General features: G+C 36.0%; 1 protein-coding gene across 1 annotated transcript in view; it reads right to left on the reverse strand.

The window, feature by feature from the left end:
- cpne8 (copine VIII) overlaps positions 1–15,841 on the reverse strand; it is a 94,256-nt gene that overhangs the window by 58,610 nt on the left and 19,805 nt on the right. The window contains exons 3-4 of the mRNA XM_067379195.1: positions 2,500–2,546; positions 2,293–2,396 (exon numbers count right to left, since the gene is read on the reverse strand). Of these exons, the coding sequence (XP_067235296.1) occupies positions 2,293–2,396; positions 2,500–2,546 (151 nt within the window). The remainder of the gene's footprint in view (positions 1–2,292; positions 2,397–2,499; positions 2,547–15,841) is intronic.

Genomic DNA, 15,841 nt, shown 5'->3' on the forward strand with positions numbered 1-15,841 from the left:
ATATATATATATATATATATATATATATATATATATATATATATATATATATATATATATATATATATATATATATATATATGGATATATATATGGATATATATATATATATATATATATATATATATATATATATATATATATATATATATATATATATATATATATATATATATATATATATATATATATATATGGATATATATATGGATATATATATATATATATATGGATATATATATATATATATATATATATATATATATATATATATATATATATATATATATATATATATATATATATATGGATATATATATGGATATGGATATATATATATATAGAGAGAGAGAGAGAGAGAGAGAGAGAGAGAGAGAGAGAGAGAGAGCATCACATATATATAGCCCCATATCTCAGAGAAGGGACCAGGTGTAAAACTATAAACTGTCACTCAGGTGTACACACACTCACATACTGATGGATGTGACATATCCATCAAAATGTCACATCCTGAATATGATAATATCAGGACAGGGAGATGATTACATGATCGACCAACTGCACACACACACACACACACACACACACACACACACGTCACTGATGTTCTATTCTGCCTTTGTCAATAAACACTCATATATATTGTGCACCATGTGTATCTAGATGATTTACTGTACTGTACATATGGGACAGCCACGTTAATTCTGTGTGGACGCTCTAATGGAGGATCTGCAGTGTGTGTTTGACCACGTGTATGTGTGTGTGGCGAAGGTGAATAATGCATAAATGTAATTTCTGGGATACTGCTGTATAAAATGTGCTTCACTGAGCAGAAGCAAGCCAAAACCCTGCAGGCAGTGTGTGTGTGTGTGTGTGTGTATGTGAAATCATACAAAACTGCATTAAAAGGTCTCCTATGTTACTTATGGAAACAGCAGTTTTTAAAAGGCTCTGGATATCTAATTGTTTACAATGAACATGGAGATCATTAAATATGCAAATCTTTGTGCTCATTTTCAATTATTGATACACGAGTCATTGACATGGTATTAATTTTTTTTGTCTGCATGGATTCATTTTTTCAAAACAAACAAACAAACAAACAAATTGACAATGATCTAAAACACCCCTTCTACCATGCACAGGTTTGCAATTTCTGAATTTCTAAAATTCATTTAGATATTTTTGTGGCCGTAGAATCAGAAACAAGAGTGAACAAGAGTTATTACTGATTCTTAAAAAAAAATCTGAAAATATATTTGAAAAAGTCAAAATACTAATTAAAGTGTTAGTTCACCCAAAAATGAAAATTCTGTCATTAAGTACTCACCCTCAACCTCATTCCACATTCCACATCCGTTTGTCTTCGGAACACAAATTAAGATATTTTTTGATGAAATCCGAGGGTATCTGATCCATACATAGGCAGCAACGTCATTGCACCTAGATAGTTAAAAACATGGTTAAAATAGTCAACATGACTACAGTGATTCAACCCTAATGTTATGAAGCGACGAGAATACTTTTTGTGTGCAGAAACAAAACAAAAATAACGACTTTATTCAACAATTTGAACCATTGTCATACGTAGTGAGGCTCATTATTGGCCGGGTCCTGTGTCAACATCACATGCATGCTCATGTGTTCAGCTTTGGCCAATACTGAATTGGCGTTCGGATGCAAACAAGGAAGCCTGCACTGAGTTCACTATGCATGACAAGTTTGACAAGTCGTTATTTTTGTTTTGTTTTTGCGCACAAAAATTATTCTCCTCGCTTCATAACATTAAGGTTGAACCACTGTAGTCACGTTGACTATTTTAACTATGTTTTCAACTACCTTTCTGGACGTTGTTGCCTATGTGTGGATCAGATACCCTCGGATTTCATCAAAAATATCTTAATTTGTGTTCAGAAGATGAACAAAGGTCTTACGGGTGTGGAACGACAAGAGGGTGAGTAATTAATGACAGAAATTTCTTTTTTGGGTGAACTAACCCTTTGAGACGTGTATATTCAAATATACTCAAGATTTAAGGAAAAAAATATTACATTTTAATTACACCACTTGACATTTAGAGACAATTTTTAAAAAATATATTTTTCAAAAATGTATGAGCCCAGCGATAAAACAAAAGCTATTTTTAATGAGTTTAGCTCACCATTTTTAAACTAGAATTTTATTCTCTCATTTGGCATTTTTGTCAGAGAACATTGATCATTTCCAAAATGCATCAATGACCCAAGCATTTAATCTCAAACACAAACACATTTGCATGCTGATTATACTCACAGGTCAAAGCGTAAATTTTGTCTCTCTTCAAAGAAGTAATCGAGGATGAATTTGTGCACAAAGTCTGGATTCAGCGTGTTATCGATGACTTCTGTCCTGCCAAACTAAAGAAAAGAACAGCAAATGGCATCACATGACCAGCATGAATAAAAGTAATGAAAATTAAAAAATGCAGTTCTGAAATCACAAATTCAGAAAATGCAATACCTCTCTCCACTCCCTGTTCGCCACTGTCTGAGTGTACAGCACACAAACTACACAGAAACAAAGTTAAAAGAAAATTTCTTAAATGCATTAAAATGGAACCTTGTTGGAGAGAAGAGTGAAAATAGCAGCCCTGGTTTAATTAATTCAGCAAATTAAGAAATCAAGTATGCACAAAAAGCATGCAATGAGAAGAGCAATGTCTCACACACACACACACACACACACACACACACACACACACACACACACACACACACACACACACACACACACACACACACACACACACACTTGTACATCTGTCTTTGTGAGGACATTCTTTGACACAATGCAATCTCTGGCTTCTTCCCTAACCCTACCCATCACAACTAAGTGCCTAACCTGAAACCTTACCCCAAACCTGCCCTTAACCTAATTATAACCTTATCCCTAAAACCAAATCTTGACCCTCAAACAGACCTTTAAAGGGCTCTCAGAAAGTGAGGACTGGCCAAAATGTCCTCACTTTACTCTCTTGTTCCAGACTCCGATGGTCTAAAATGCAAACAGGTCCTCACAAAGGTAGTTGTACAAGTACACACACACACACACACACACACACACACACACACACACACACACACACACACACACACACACACATCCGTCTCCCAGGACAGATATGAGTACAGGTGGTCATAAAGTCACACTCTATAAACTCTACGAGGCCCTAGGGTCCAAACCCAACATAAAGGTGGAGATTATGCACGCTCGGCAGACAATGATGTCTATTTTTTAATTAGGCATATTTTTAGACACAGTCTGATGGCAGGTATTGGCTCATGTTTAGAAGGAAGGCCCCCGGGCAGCCAAACAGATGTTCAGAAACGGAATTATTTCAGCCGCCTACCGGTGCTTGTGATATGAATTGGCAAGACTCGTGTGTGAGTGTGTGTGTGAGAGAGAGAGAGAGAGAGAGAAATCTGCCTCAGCTGTCTAAATGCACTCAGAAACTCTTCTAACTTTCATTCTGTCAGCTGGGTTTATAGACACATATGGTGACCTGGACGCTTTCCAAAAATACACACACATGCACAATAACATACACTGAAATTTACATATATGACTATATACTGCCATACGCTCTTAACAAAACAAAGGTTCTTTATTGGCAATGATTCCATTAAGAACCTTTAACATCCGTGAATCTTTCCATTGCACCAAAGGTTCTTTATAGTGGACAAAGGTTCTTTAGATTATTAAAATGTTCTTCACACTAAGAAAAAAAAGGTTCTGTTGAGAACTGTTCAATGAAAGGTTCTTTGGGGGGTGTGGTTCTTCTATCGCATCACTGCGAAAACCCCATATTGGAACCTTTATTTTTAAGAGTGTAGATGAGAGCACAGTGATAGATCCATTCTTTGTTGTCATAGAAACCTCCTTCACATTAGAAGTTGGGAACAACCAGCCTCTGTGTCATTTCTGGCCCTTAGACCATTTAAGTAGTGCTGCACGATATTGGATAAAACTGACATTGCGCTATTTTGTTTTTCTGCAATACATATTGCGATATACTATATTCACTAGATGAACTGAATAGCTCTATTTGTATATAATTAATAATTCTAGAATTATTGGGGTGATTTTAGGGGAGTGCATCTGCATAGAAAATAATAAACAAATTACAAGCATGGAAAAATACAATATACAAATGAAATACAGTGCTTTAGCCTATGTTTTTCTAACATAGGTATGTCTAACAGTATTCAGGTACAGAAATTGAATAATCAAATGTATATTAACACTGCATAGTCTTCACTGTATAAATTAAATATAATTAATCTTTGTTAAAGCTACAAAAGTGATTTTCTCTTTGTATTTTGTTGTTTGATTTACATTAATGACACAGCAGGAATATTAGGCTTAGACCGAATGCACGGATCCAATATAATGATATGCATCTGTTTTCTTTCCCAATTGTTTACCATAAGCCATTAGCAACTGTGTTTAGGATACTCACAGAGACGGGCATTTTCACATGATTTTGCGTGTATGTGTCCTTTTAACACAAAAAGACGAGAAAGAGAACTGAATTCTAGGTTCGCACACAAAAAACAGCACGCGAGTTACGAATTGAGTTTTCTTTCACGTTTTCTTGCCCTAGAATGGTTTGAAATCGCTTCAGTGTTTAAACTGACAGGACCCAAAGCACGTGCAAATGATGAACTTTCACTCTGTGATGGTTAAACTTTGTAATTAATCAGAGAATCACGTGGGTTTCGAACCTTGGTGCCTGGTCTGTACAGATCAACTATGATCCCTATACATGACATGCACGGATGCGGATGTGCGCGGATGCACACATTGCGATATCGGCGATAAAACAATGTATCGTGCAGCCCTACATTCATGTATGCCATTTCACAAAAGAAAAAAAATGCAAGTACAATGTAACACAGTTCGTACATATGGGAAGAAGGAGGCGGGAACCGGCGAACATTCAACAAAAGTTTAATCTCAAAATAAACAAACAAAACGAAAGTAATGCCGGCAGACCCTCGCGGACGTCTGCCGGCCACCCAAACATAACAAAACCATAACATAAAGTCCAGGCCTGGTCCTCTCTCGTCCTTCACTGATGTCACTCCTCCTTTTATGCCTCCGGAGCTCCTCCGTGAGAGACTCGAGGCCGGCACGCCTCGCAGGTGATGCTCGTTATCACTCGCGTCACCGGCCTCGCGCCGTTCCCTCACGGCTCTCGCCGCCCTGCTCGTCACATACAAATATATCCTTGATTCGATTTGTGGGATAATCTGTATAGTAGGGGTGTAACGATTCACTCGTTTTCTCGATGCATCGATTACAATTCCTGACGATGCATATGCATCGATCTTGAAACATGTTTTTTGAATCGTAAATCGTTAAATTCACTCACAGGTGCACTCGCGCTCCGTCCGTAGATCTTATACACACATTTTTGTGCAGCCCACGTTTGAGCTCTCCTCAGGACGGCCACTGCTATTCGCATGAGCAGATGACAGCTCTCTACTATAATGGAGTATATAATATAATCTATTATAATAGTAACTGAATCACACTGCTCAAGTCAATGATAAAGCTGCCAAGTTGCAGGGTCACTACTGTTGAAATAAAATGCTTTCATTTCGTGGAAATGTCACCGTTATTTTATGTAAGATAAAATACTGGAATTTTTTGGAAATGGGTCATACCATTGACAATACCTGAGCAGTGGACATAAAACCCCGCTTATTCAAGGATGCGCATTTAATGCATGGATGGAGCAAATACATAATGTAAGTGTCTAAATGCATAAGCATAGTTCCAAAGAATGATAAATTAAATTAAACTTTATGCTGTTAAAAAAATGTGCAAAGGAAACTGCTGAAATAACTACATTAACAACACTGAAATAAGAGTGTGCGGTTTATCTGTCAATCAGATGCGCATTAAAGTTGCGTTCGTTACTATAGCTACAGTAGACACCCAGCGCATTTTCTTTCTGAATCATCGTAAAACAGGAATATGTTCCGTATAAAGAGAACAAAGAGGGCTTTTATAACTATTCCTTTAAAAAAAGTTAGTTTAGGATTAGTTGGGAAAGTGCATGATATTCTAGGGTATAGTCTCTCCATGTAAGCATGTTCCCTGGAGGTTGTGTAGCCATTAACACTGTCCTGCACTATAGTTAACATGAACTAACAATACTTTTAAAGCCTTTTAAAATTTTGGCCTATGTAAATTTCTACAAATGCCAATTTTTAGGCTATTAAAAAAATGTAGCTTCATTAAGAATTAACATGAACTAACATTAACAATGGACAAAAGTTTTTTTTGCCCTTACTCTCTGACCTCCTGAAGGCTGTGTAATTAACACCTTGACTAAATAATAACCCTATGTATAAAAAATGCAGAATCGAATTGAATTAATCAAATCGCATTGAATTTTAATGTGAATGGTCACAAATCGAATCATTCTAAATTTGCAAAATTCGTTCTTGAATCAAATCGAACACCTATGAATCGTGAATCGATTCTATTCACTGTATACCCAAAGATTCACAGCCCTATTGTATAGTGTAACTATCTGATAATGTTGTTGTGATGGTTCAGCCCAGGTGAGGAAACACTTTAATGTTTTTTTTTTACAGTTATATTGCTACTTGACTGTGTCTTCTTTTAAAAGACACCATGACTGTGGTCTAAAACATTCATGATTTGCAATCATTTAAGTATCTAATTTTCTTGTGTTCTTGTGATTCCTTTTTTCCCACATTTTAGTTGTTGTTTATTATCACCATTTATTTACTTCATATTAATGTTAATGTTTATCACTATTAATACTATATTATCATACATTGCAGTTCATATGAAAGATAAGTATTTACAGTATTTTTTATTGGGGGGTGGGTGCAAGTGTTGGCTTGTGGTGGGCACTATGTAAAATCTCGCCTAGGGCATCAAGAGAGTCTTTGCCGGTGTTCTGCCGAATTTTAACTCCCTGCCAAATTATTCCCCACTTCATTGAGGCCGCTAGCTTGTTGCATAATCCTCTTAAACCTAAACCTACCTATACTGGGGACTCAGGGGGTAATAATTCAGCACAACACTGGTTTCAGAATTCGGCACAACACTGATCCTGATTAATCTTGCAGCTCTACAATACATGTGTCTCATTAATGGAAAAGGAGTCTCTTTTCAGGAGTTTTATCCACATCTAATTTTCTGTTAGCATATCTAATGGTCTTATGTCAAGTTTAATGTTTTCAGCCAAAATCTCGCTTCATCCCAGTTAATTTACCTGAAGTGGTTTTCTCTGATGATCGCTTCTGAGAGGACGTGCCCTGATAGAGAAGCATGTCCACAGGCTGCAACCTGCATATAATATGTCAAATCACGAAAGTCAATATTGCGCAACCAACCATTGAATACTCTGCTGCATTTTTATATTATAATTTTTTTGTTATTGCGCAATGTTTTTGTGCTGAACTGGAATTGCTTTCATAGGCTACTGAGTGAATAAAAGATGGAAATCCCTTTCATTTGCCTAAAAAATCGAATCAATTTGAACTGGAATGCCATCCCCCTCAAAAGTATGATTATGAGTTTTTCAAGCAAAATGAATGAATGAGTTCTGTTTTTGTTGGGTAAGAATTACACACAAACAAAAACCATTTTTAGGGCCTTCATCATCACGAACAGTACTGTAAGAGAGTCTTCTTATATAGAGCGGCACATGTGCTGAGTCTGAGCAGTGCTGACGTGATGGGGCCAGTCACGCAGCGCTACAACTCCTCCCAACATACACCGGCCAAAAGACACTGGAATCAGGGACTCCAGACGGCTAAATATAGCCTCATCGCTCACTGCCTGGGTGTGTGGCCGTCCACAGCTCTTCATGTCATATTGCAGGCAATATATTTTGTGTGTTTAGGGGAATGTTTAGGATATTAATATTTCAATTAATATCCATATTCTGGTTAAGCTTTTAATCTGAAAAAAGAGGTTTACATGTTTCGCATGTTCCTATAGTATGGGCAGAACATGACACTAGCAAAACCAAGGTCAAGGGTTTGATTCACACACATACTCACAAATGTAGAGTTTAATGCATTGTAAGGCGTTTTGGATAAAAGCTCACCCTTCTTCTAATCTCTATTAAGACCCTTTACTAAGGTTTTTTTTTAAATTCTGTCAAATTAAATGACAGAAATGTTTCTGTTAACACAACTCATTTAAATGTAAGTAATGAACGTGCATTTGGGTATATCTCTATCTGATTACATGGGGATTTGAAAATGTAATTGATGAAGGTGTAAATACAACAAGCTAAAAATATCCCGATACCATGTCAACCTCACTTGCTCATACAGCGCACTTGACATAATTCTCTTCTTTTTTTCTTTTTTTGCACTCGTCCGGACCATTGTTTCACACATTTAAAAAAAAGAATGAAAGAGATGAAACAACAATGAACTACTAGAGAACGCAACATAGAAAAATGCCTGCATTGACAAACGCTTTTGTGGGACACCTCCAACCCAGCAATATATTCCATTTCTTCTTGTATGTTTTGCAACACTTTCAAAACACAATGTCCAGTTAGTGACAATTTATCATCTATTATTGAAAAATTTACATTTTATCAAACTTTGAGAATTGACTTTAAGGGGTAATTCACCCAAATATGAAAATTATCCCATAATTTACTCACCCTCAAGCCATCCTAGGTATATATTACTTTCTTTATTCAGCCAAACACAATCGGAATTATATTAAAAAATATCCTGGCTCTTCCAAGCTTCATAATGGGAGTGAATGGTACCCAAGATTTTGAAGCTCCATAAACTGCATTCATCCATCATAAAAGTAATCCAAAAGGCTCCAGTGGGTTGATAAATGCCCTCTGAAGCAAAGTGATGCTCCTTTGTGCTTAAAAAAGATTAAGGAAAATAGTCCAAAGCCGTGGTACAATGAGCACACTCGGGCCCTCAAGAGTGCAGCAGAAAGGCCTTAAAAACTGCTAGATCTGCTTCTTTTTCAACTCTCTTAGAAGTAAACAAACACAACCCTAGGCATTTATTTGATACAATAAAGCTTCAACTTCAGACATTTTCAAACAGCACAGCAGAAATGACTTTATGAACTTCTGTACTTGCAAAATTGAAAATTATAACCATGCAACCATCTACTACAGTATTGCCTCAGACAGTGCATTGTCGTGTCCTTGAGGAAAATTTCCATTTTTTGCTATAGGAGAGGAAGAATTGTCTAAACTTGTTAATTCATCAAAATCAACAACATGTATGTTAGGCCGCATACCGACTAAGCTACTGAAAAAAAAATGATTTCAGAGGTTATAGATCTTCTTAATATCATTAATTCATCTTTGTCCGAAAACTTTTAAGCTGGCTATTATTAAACCTCTAATTAAAAACTTCAACATGATCCTAGAGAATTAGTAAATTACAGACTGATCTTGAATCTACCTTTTCTGTCAAAAATACTAGAAAAGACAGTATCCTCACAACTATGTTCCTTTTTTAGAAAGAAATGGTATCTGCAAGGATTTCAAGTCAGGATTTAGATTGTACCAAAGTACGGAAACTAGCTTCATTAAGAATTAACATGAAATCATTTGTAACGAGTTACAAATGATTCGCTCTTATCATCCATCATGACACAATTAAAAATTTCACTCCACCTGCTCAAAAGCTTTTCTTAAATTCATGATTAATATTGCATTGCATAATATGTGCTTATACAAACTGACAACCACAAGTGAATCACATTCATATATTTAATATGGACTAAAACATTTTGTTTGCAATTTCAAGTAGGCTGTATTTACATACAACTAACCTGACAGTTTTATACAGGTTTTGTAATGAAAACTAGTCTAAAACTAAGAAACCCTTAGAAAACAGTAAACATTGAGTTTACATGCGATTCATTTAAAATACTTAATTTATTATATCAATATCCAAATAAGATTACTAAATCCCAAAGAAAAAAAGGGTTTCTATTTGTAACGTACTGTCTTTGAACAAGACAAACATTCGCTGATTAAAGGTTAGCCAATACAAACATATTTATAGAAAACAGTTGACAATGAATAGAAAGAACCAATAAGAGCGAAACGCATCGAGCATTCAAGAATAGGCCATCAAGACGTTAGTAATATAACGAAGGTAACTAATGTGCTAGTTTTCATACAAAATAATTACACTATGTAACATAATTAGGTGCATGAGGACCCCTCATGTATTAAAAGGGCAGCTATAAAAAAAGCCAGTGTTGAGAAGCAAACAGGTATTTGAAGCTGCTGGTGTCTCTGGAGTCTTGAGATCCTCACCATGCAGGCTGGCAGTTGTGTGTAAAAATGCATTTTAGACACCACTAACCAAACCTCACAAAGAGAAACATTTACAGTGGGTGTACAAATACATTTTCAAACAGTTTTATTGCTGTGGTGTTTTTTTGCAGCATGGGATAGTGCATAGTGCATTGTATTTCAGAAGGCACTATCCTCCTTTTTATATCATAGCTGAAAATGGCCAGTTATGAACTCCACATATCTTGCAAAAGTCATTTTAATACCCTCCATCTCACTTCCCAATATTCCAGCCCAAATCATCACCCACCAGCTCCTTGCTGACGTCGCAGTCTTGTTGGAACGTGGTGGCCATTCACCAACCATCCAGAAATCCATCCATTTAGATCATCCATTGTAGTACGGCATTAGTCAGTGAATAAAACTATTTAAAAATGAGTCTTCATGTATTTCTAAACCCACTGTAAATGTTTCTCTTTGTGAGGTTTGGTTTGGAGTGGCTGAAATGCATCTTTACGCACAACTGCTAGCCTGCATGGAGAGCTTCTTGAGACTCCAAAGATACCAGCAGCTTCAAATACCTGTTTGCTGCTCAACACTGGCTTTTTTTTATAGCTGCCCTTATAATACAATTACTTTTTTTGACAGGAACTTTCCTCAATAAGCTTTTATCTGACCGAGTTCTGCTGTGCTCTAAATCACTCACAAATCTTATGATAATTTGATAATCTCCATTCAGTTTCACACAATATTAGTTGTTTTCATGCCTTTTGCACAACATTGGACCATTTCATGCTTTTCATTTTAAGAAAGATCTTTCTTCCTCCCCATATTGCATGAGAACTGTGACTTGCTTAATAATGTGGAACAACCTCTAAGTAGGGTTTCCATAGACCTGGCAAATTATTTTGTCTGAGATTGATCCCGGTTATCTAAAAAGACATGGATAATTTATTCTACAGAAATCTTATTGATTTGTCTCTTGCATAATAATTTGGAACGCAGTGTATTTGGGGAAATGAACCCAGCGCTATGATTGGTCGAACTCTTTTGCTGGATTTGTGTACTACACGTGCACAGAGGAGTCACCGGGGTTTTGCGTAGAATAGAGTGACAAATCATACCAGCGTACTTGGAGGTCAAAATGCGTACCCGCTACGCAAAATGCGTACATGTTGGCAGGTCTGTCTTAGTGCTGCATTTTATACTATCGCCCTTTCTTTTGAACAGACTCAAAAATTATGTTGGCATTAGTGGAATTGCATTGGTATGGTTTAAATCATATTTATCTGACCGTTATCTGTTTGTAGCAGTAAACGAAGAGATGTTATACCAATCACAAGTTCAGTATGGAGTAAAGCAAGGCTCAGTACTAGGACCATTGCTTTTCACCCTGTACATGCTATCATAATATCATTATATATATATATATATATATATATATATATATATATATATATCTTTAAGAAGCATGGCATTCTGTCAACACTGCATTGGTTCCCTATTAAACATTGTATACATTTTAAAATTTTGCTAATTACTTACAAAGCACTAAATACTTTAGCTCCCCAGTACTTGAGCAAGCTCTTAACGTATTATAGTCCTTCACATCTATTGCATTGTAGCGTTTGGACCAATCAGACACACAATAATTCATTATATTTAATGAATAATCCAGAAACTCACTCTCTCAAAGTTCAGTGAACTCATCCCCTTAAACTCCAACTGGCATCCCAAATGAAGCTAACACACAGACAGAACTAGGTGTCCTGGTACAAGACACCAGAAAACTGATAAAAACTTTTTATGACTGTCAGGAATTTGTGACTCTGACTTCATTCTTTCTGAGAAGGACAAATAAACCCTCTTAATCCTATAGATTCTATGTATAACCGCATAAGAAATGTATAAACGTGTATCCAATTTTCCCCTCTCATGATTTTCCTTTTATAGGTTTATTCTAATGTATTAATTATCTCTTTATTTTGGTATTAATGTTTCAGAGTTGCAAATTTATAGTTAACTAAAATCACATGGGTAGCATGTTTGGTATTGATGGACACCAACTTCTGTTCCCTATTTGTTAATTAATGTTACATGTTGCTAACTCTGTGACACATTAGTATTATAAGAATCTAGAAGGTTCTTCTTTCATACATCCAATCCAATGTCTTATGCTAATATATTGCTACAGAACAAAGACTCGTAAAACACCCCTCTAAAGAGACAACTCCTTATTGGCTCAGATACCTCAAGAGGGTGTGACATCTTCACCCTTTAAAATCACTGATCACAAGATCACACTCTCTCTTTTTTTTTACTGAAAAATGCTGATGTGAAGATAATGCTAAGAAGCTAGAAGCTTCTAAGGAACCTCAAGCTTGTGCCAGGCTCTGGCTTAGACCTTCCATTCACCAAAGATCCTCTGAATCCAACTGGTTCTCTTTCATCAAGACCATATCAGCGAAGATTCAAGCCTCCACAAATTGCATCAGGACAGTTTTAACTCGAATGTGCGAGACATGCAAGTATCAAACTTAGTCTCATTATTTGATACATTAAGTATCCTTACCACTTTTAAAGAAGGTCATGTTAGAACTAAACTGATGGTTTGCTCAAGGCTGTTGATCTGCTGAATTTCAAACAATGCTTGCTTTCCTGTATTCTGCTTCGGCTCTCTCTTTCCCTTGGTAAACTGTATGCATGTAGTTAAGTGTTTAGTCTAGTTAATAAAGTCTTGTTCATGTCATACGTAAAGTTGTCCGTGTTTCATGCTCATATACTGGAGTCCCTAATTATGCTGATCCTGACAAACATGCTCTGAGTAGTACTGTACAATAAGATTGTTACTTCCCATAACATGAAAATGAACATTTCTTAGAATTAATAAACAATTAACACTGAGTGTTCATTGGCCAAAAAGGTTAATTGATTGTAATATTAATTTTATTAAATTAAGTTAATTTTATTAACTGATCTAAATATTTATAAATAATTATAACTAGTTATGATTAATTATCATATTTATTTTGAGCTAATTTGCTACACAGTCTCAGAATTCTGGCCAGTTGATAATACTTATCAAAATCAACTGCAGGCGGTAGATCCTTATCTCTGGAACAGTCTTTCTAGCTTTGTTTGGGAAGCAGACAAAGCCATGTCAGTTTAAATATAGACTAAAACACATCTCTTTAACCTGGAATACACATAACAGATTATCAATTTCTATTATTCAAATCAGTTAAATGATTGTTAGGCTGCAAAAATTAGGACAACTGGAACCGGTAACACTTCCTATAACACCCAATGTTCTTGTTACATCATAAGAAGAATGGCATCCATGCTAATATTAGTCTTGCTGTTTATCCCGAGGTTACCGCATTCAGCCGGATCCAGGCCGTATCCAGATCAGAAGGAGGACCTGCACCTAGACACAACCACAACACATCCCTGAAGTGTCAGCCAGAGATTGTGTCAACTAGACAATCCACTGTAAAGGCCTCATCAACACATCAGCCAGTGGCACCGATCCTCCGCAAAACCCGCCTTCATACTGGCAAGATGAATCTGCTCTTTAACAAGATGGAACTGGATTAAATAATTGGAATGCTGCGAGACTGTCTCCAATCCAATCTGACTTCTGACTTGTGATGCCGCCTGAATCATAATCATACAGTGTTCGTTTGTTGGCCAGAGGAGGACTGGACCCCGTTTCTCCCAAGGATTTTTTTTCTCCATTCTGTCAACTGATGGAGTTTGGGTTCTTGCCACTGTCGCCTCTGTCTTGTTTAGTTGGGGACCTTAATATTCAACAATATTATTGATCTGCCTGTATTGACACCAGAGCTGCTGTATAGATAAATGAACTAAATTAATAATTAATGATTTTTACAATGGAAATCAATCAACACTGAACTTACTTAAAGGGATAGTTCACCTGAAAATGAAAATTATCACATGATTATCCCATGATCTCTGACCTGACATATAACGTAGCTTCTCTTCATATCAAAATCTTCTGAAATTTTTCTTTAAAACTTCTCTAAAATGAGAAGTGTTGGAAGTCTAAAATGACTTCTAATCAGGGGCAGAGCCAGATATTGTAAATATTCAGGGCTTAACCCAGGTGTAGCTTGTCCCAGTGCTTGTCCCAAACAAATGTTGGCTACTGTAAAATAAATGAAAATGAATATTTCATTAGTATATTTTACTTCACATTAAAGTATAGGAAAATTACAATACTTTCGTCCTAATTTCTTCACTTGCAAGACATAAACCCATTAGCTTTTATTTTGGAGAAAACTAACATCAGATCACCAGCTGATCATGCGAACAAATGTGCACACTTCTCTTTAAAGCACGCAGCACAAACAAACTGCCTTTATACTAAAATCACTGCCTGTTTGCTGTTTTATAAAGGCACAAAGCCATATCATGGTTTCGAGTTCAAAATACAACATTAGAGACCTTTTATTTTAAGAAACCTCAAACCTGAAAGATTCGGGGCATTTGAAAAAACATTCGGGGCTTGAGCCCCAGAAGCCACCCCCTTACTCCACCCCTGCTTCTAATTCATAACCGGCATTTTGTTTTGCTTTATCCTCTCTGCTTCTGCGTTTGTCACATGTCCTATGTTATACGCCCAAACTCGACTCTCTCATGAATGCGTGGATGGCCATTACCAGAAGCTAGTGATTACAGTTTATAAAGTTATAAATATTGTTTTTTTTCTTACAAAAAGACATCATTTTGCTTCAGAAGGCCTTTATTAACCACCTGAAGCCATATAGATTACTTTTATGAAGGATGGATAGACGTTTTTGGGCTTCAAAATCTTAGGTATCATTCACTCTCATTATAAAGCATGAAAGAGCCAGGATATTTTTTAATATAACTCCGATTGTGTTTGGCTGAAAGAAGGAAGTCATATAAACCTAGGATGGCTTGAGGGTGAGTTAATTATAGGATAATTTTCATTTTTAGGTGAACTACCCCTTTAATCTTTTAATCAACTGAGAAGATAGTAATCAAACTACATTTTATAAAAATCACCTTTCAAGTCCTTGAATCTTAAATCATCATATGAGAGTCCAATTGGACAACTACAGGCACTCATCTCAAGATCACTCATTTAACAGTTCGTCTGTTGCCAAATTATGAAAAAAAGATCAGTCAAGTATAGAAAATTATTTAAAAAAAAATTGAAATCAAGAAGGTTTATGTGTAGGAATGTAAAACAGAATGTGTAGTTCGTGCATAAAAAAAATCTGTCAAATTATAACATACAACACGTTGAACGATGTTCACTAACCCGGCAAAGCTTTTCAATTAGATTGGCATTTATTCCCTTCAGCATGCAGTGTTAAGTATCTCACTACCTTCCCTAATCATCTTCAATTTCAAGGAACAAATTTAAACTTATGTGCGTTATGTATTATCCACGTTATTGATTCTCACAGACAGCATGCTGAAGCTGCTCAGGCCTCCAAAAAACAATTATGCATTCAAAAC

The sequence above is a fragment of the Chanodichthys erythropterus genome, chromosome 24 (assembly GCF_024489055.1).
Source record: "Chanodichthys erythropterus isolate Z2021 chromosome 24, ASM2448905v1, whole genome shotgun sequence".
In the NCBI taxonomy this organism is placed as follows: domain Eukaryota; kingdom Metazoa; phylum Chordata; class Actinopteri; order Cypriniformes; family Xenocyprididae; genus Chanodichthys; species Chanodichthys erythropterus.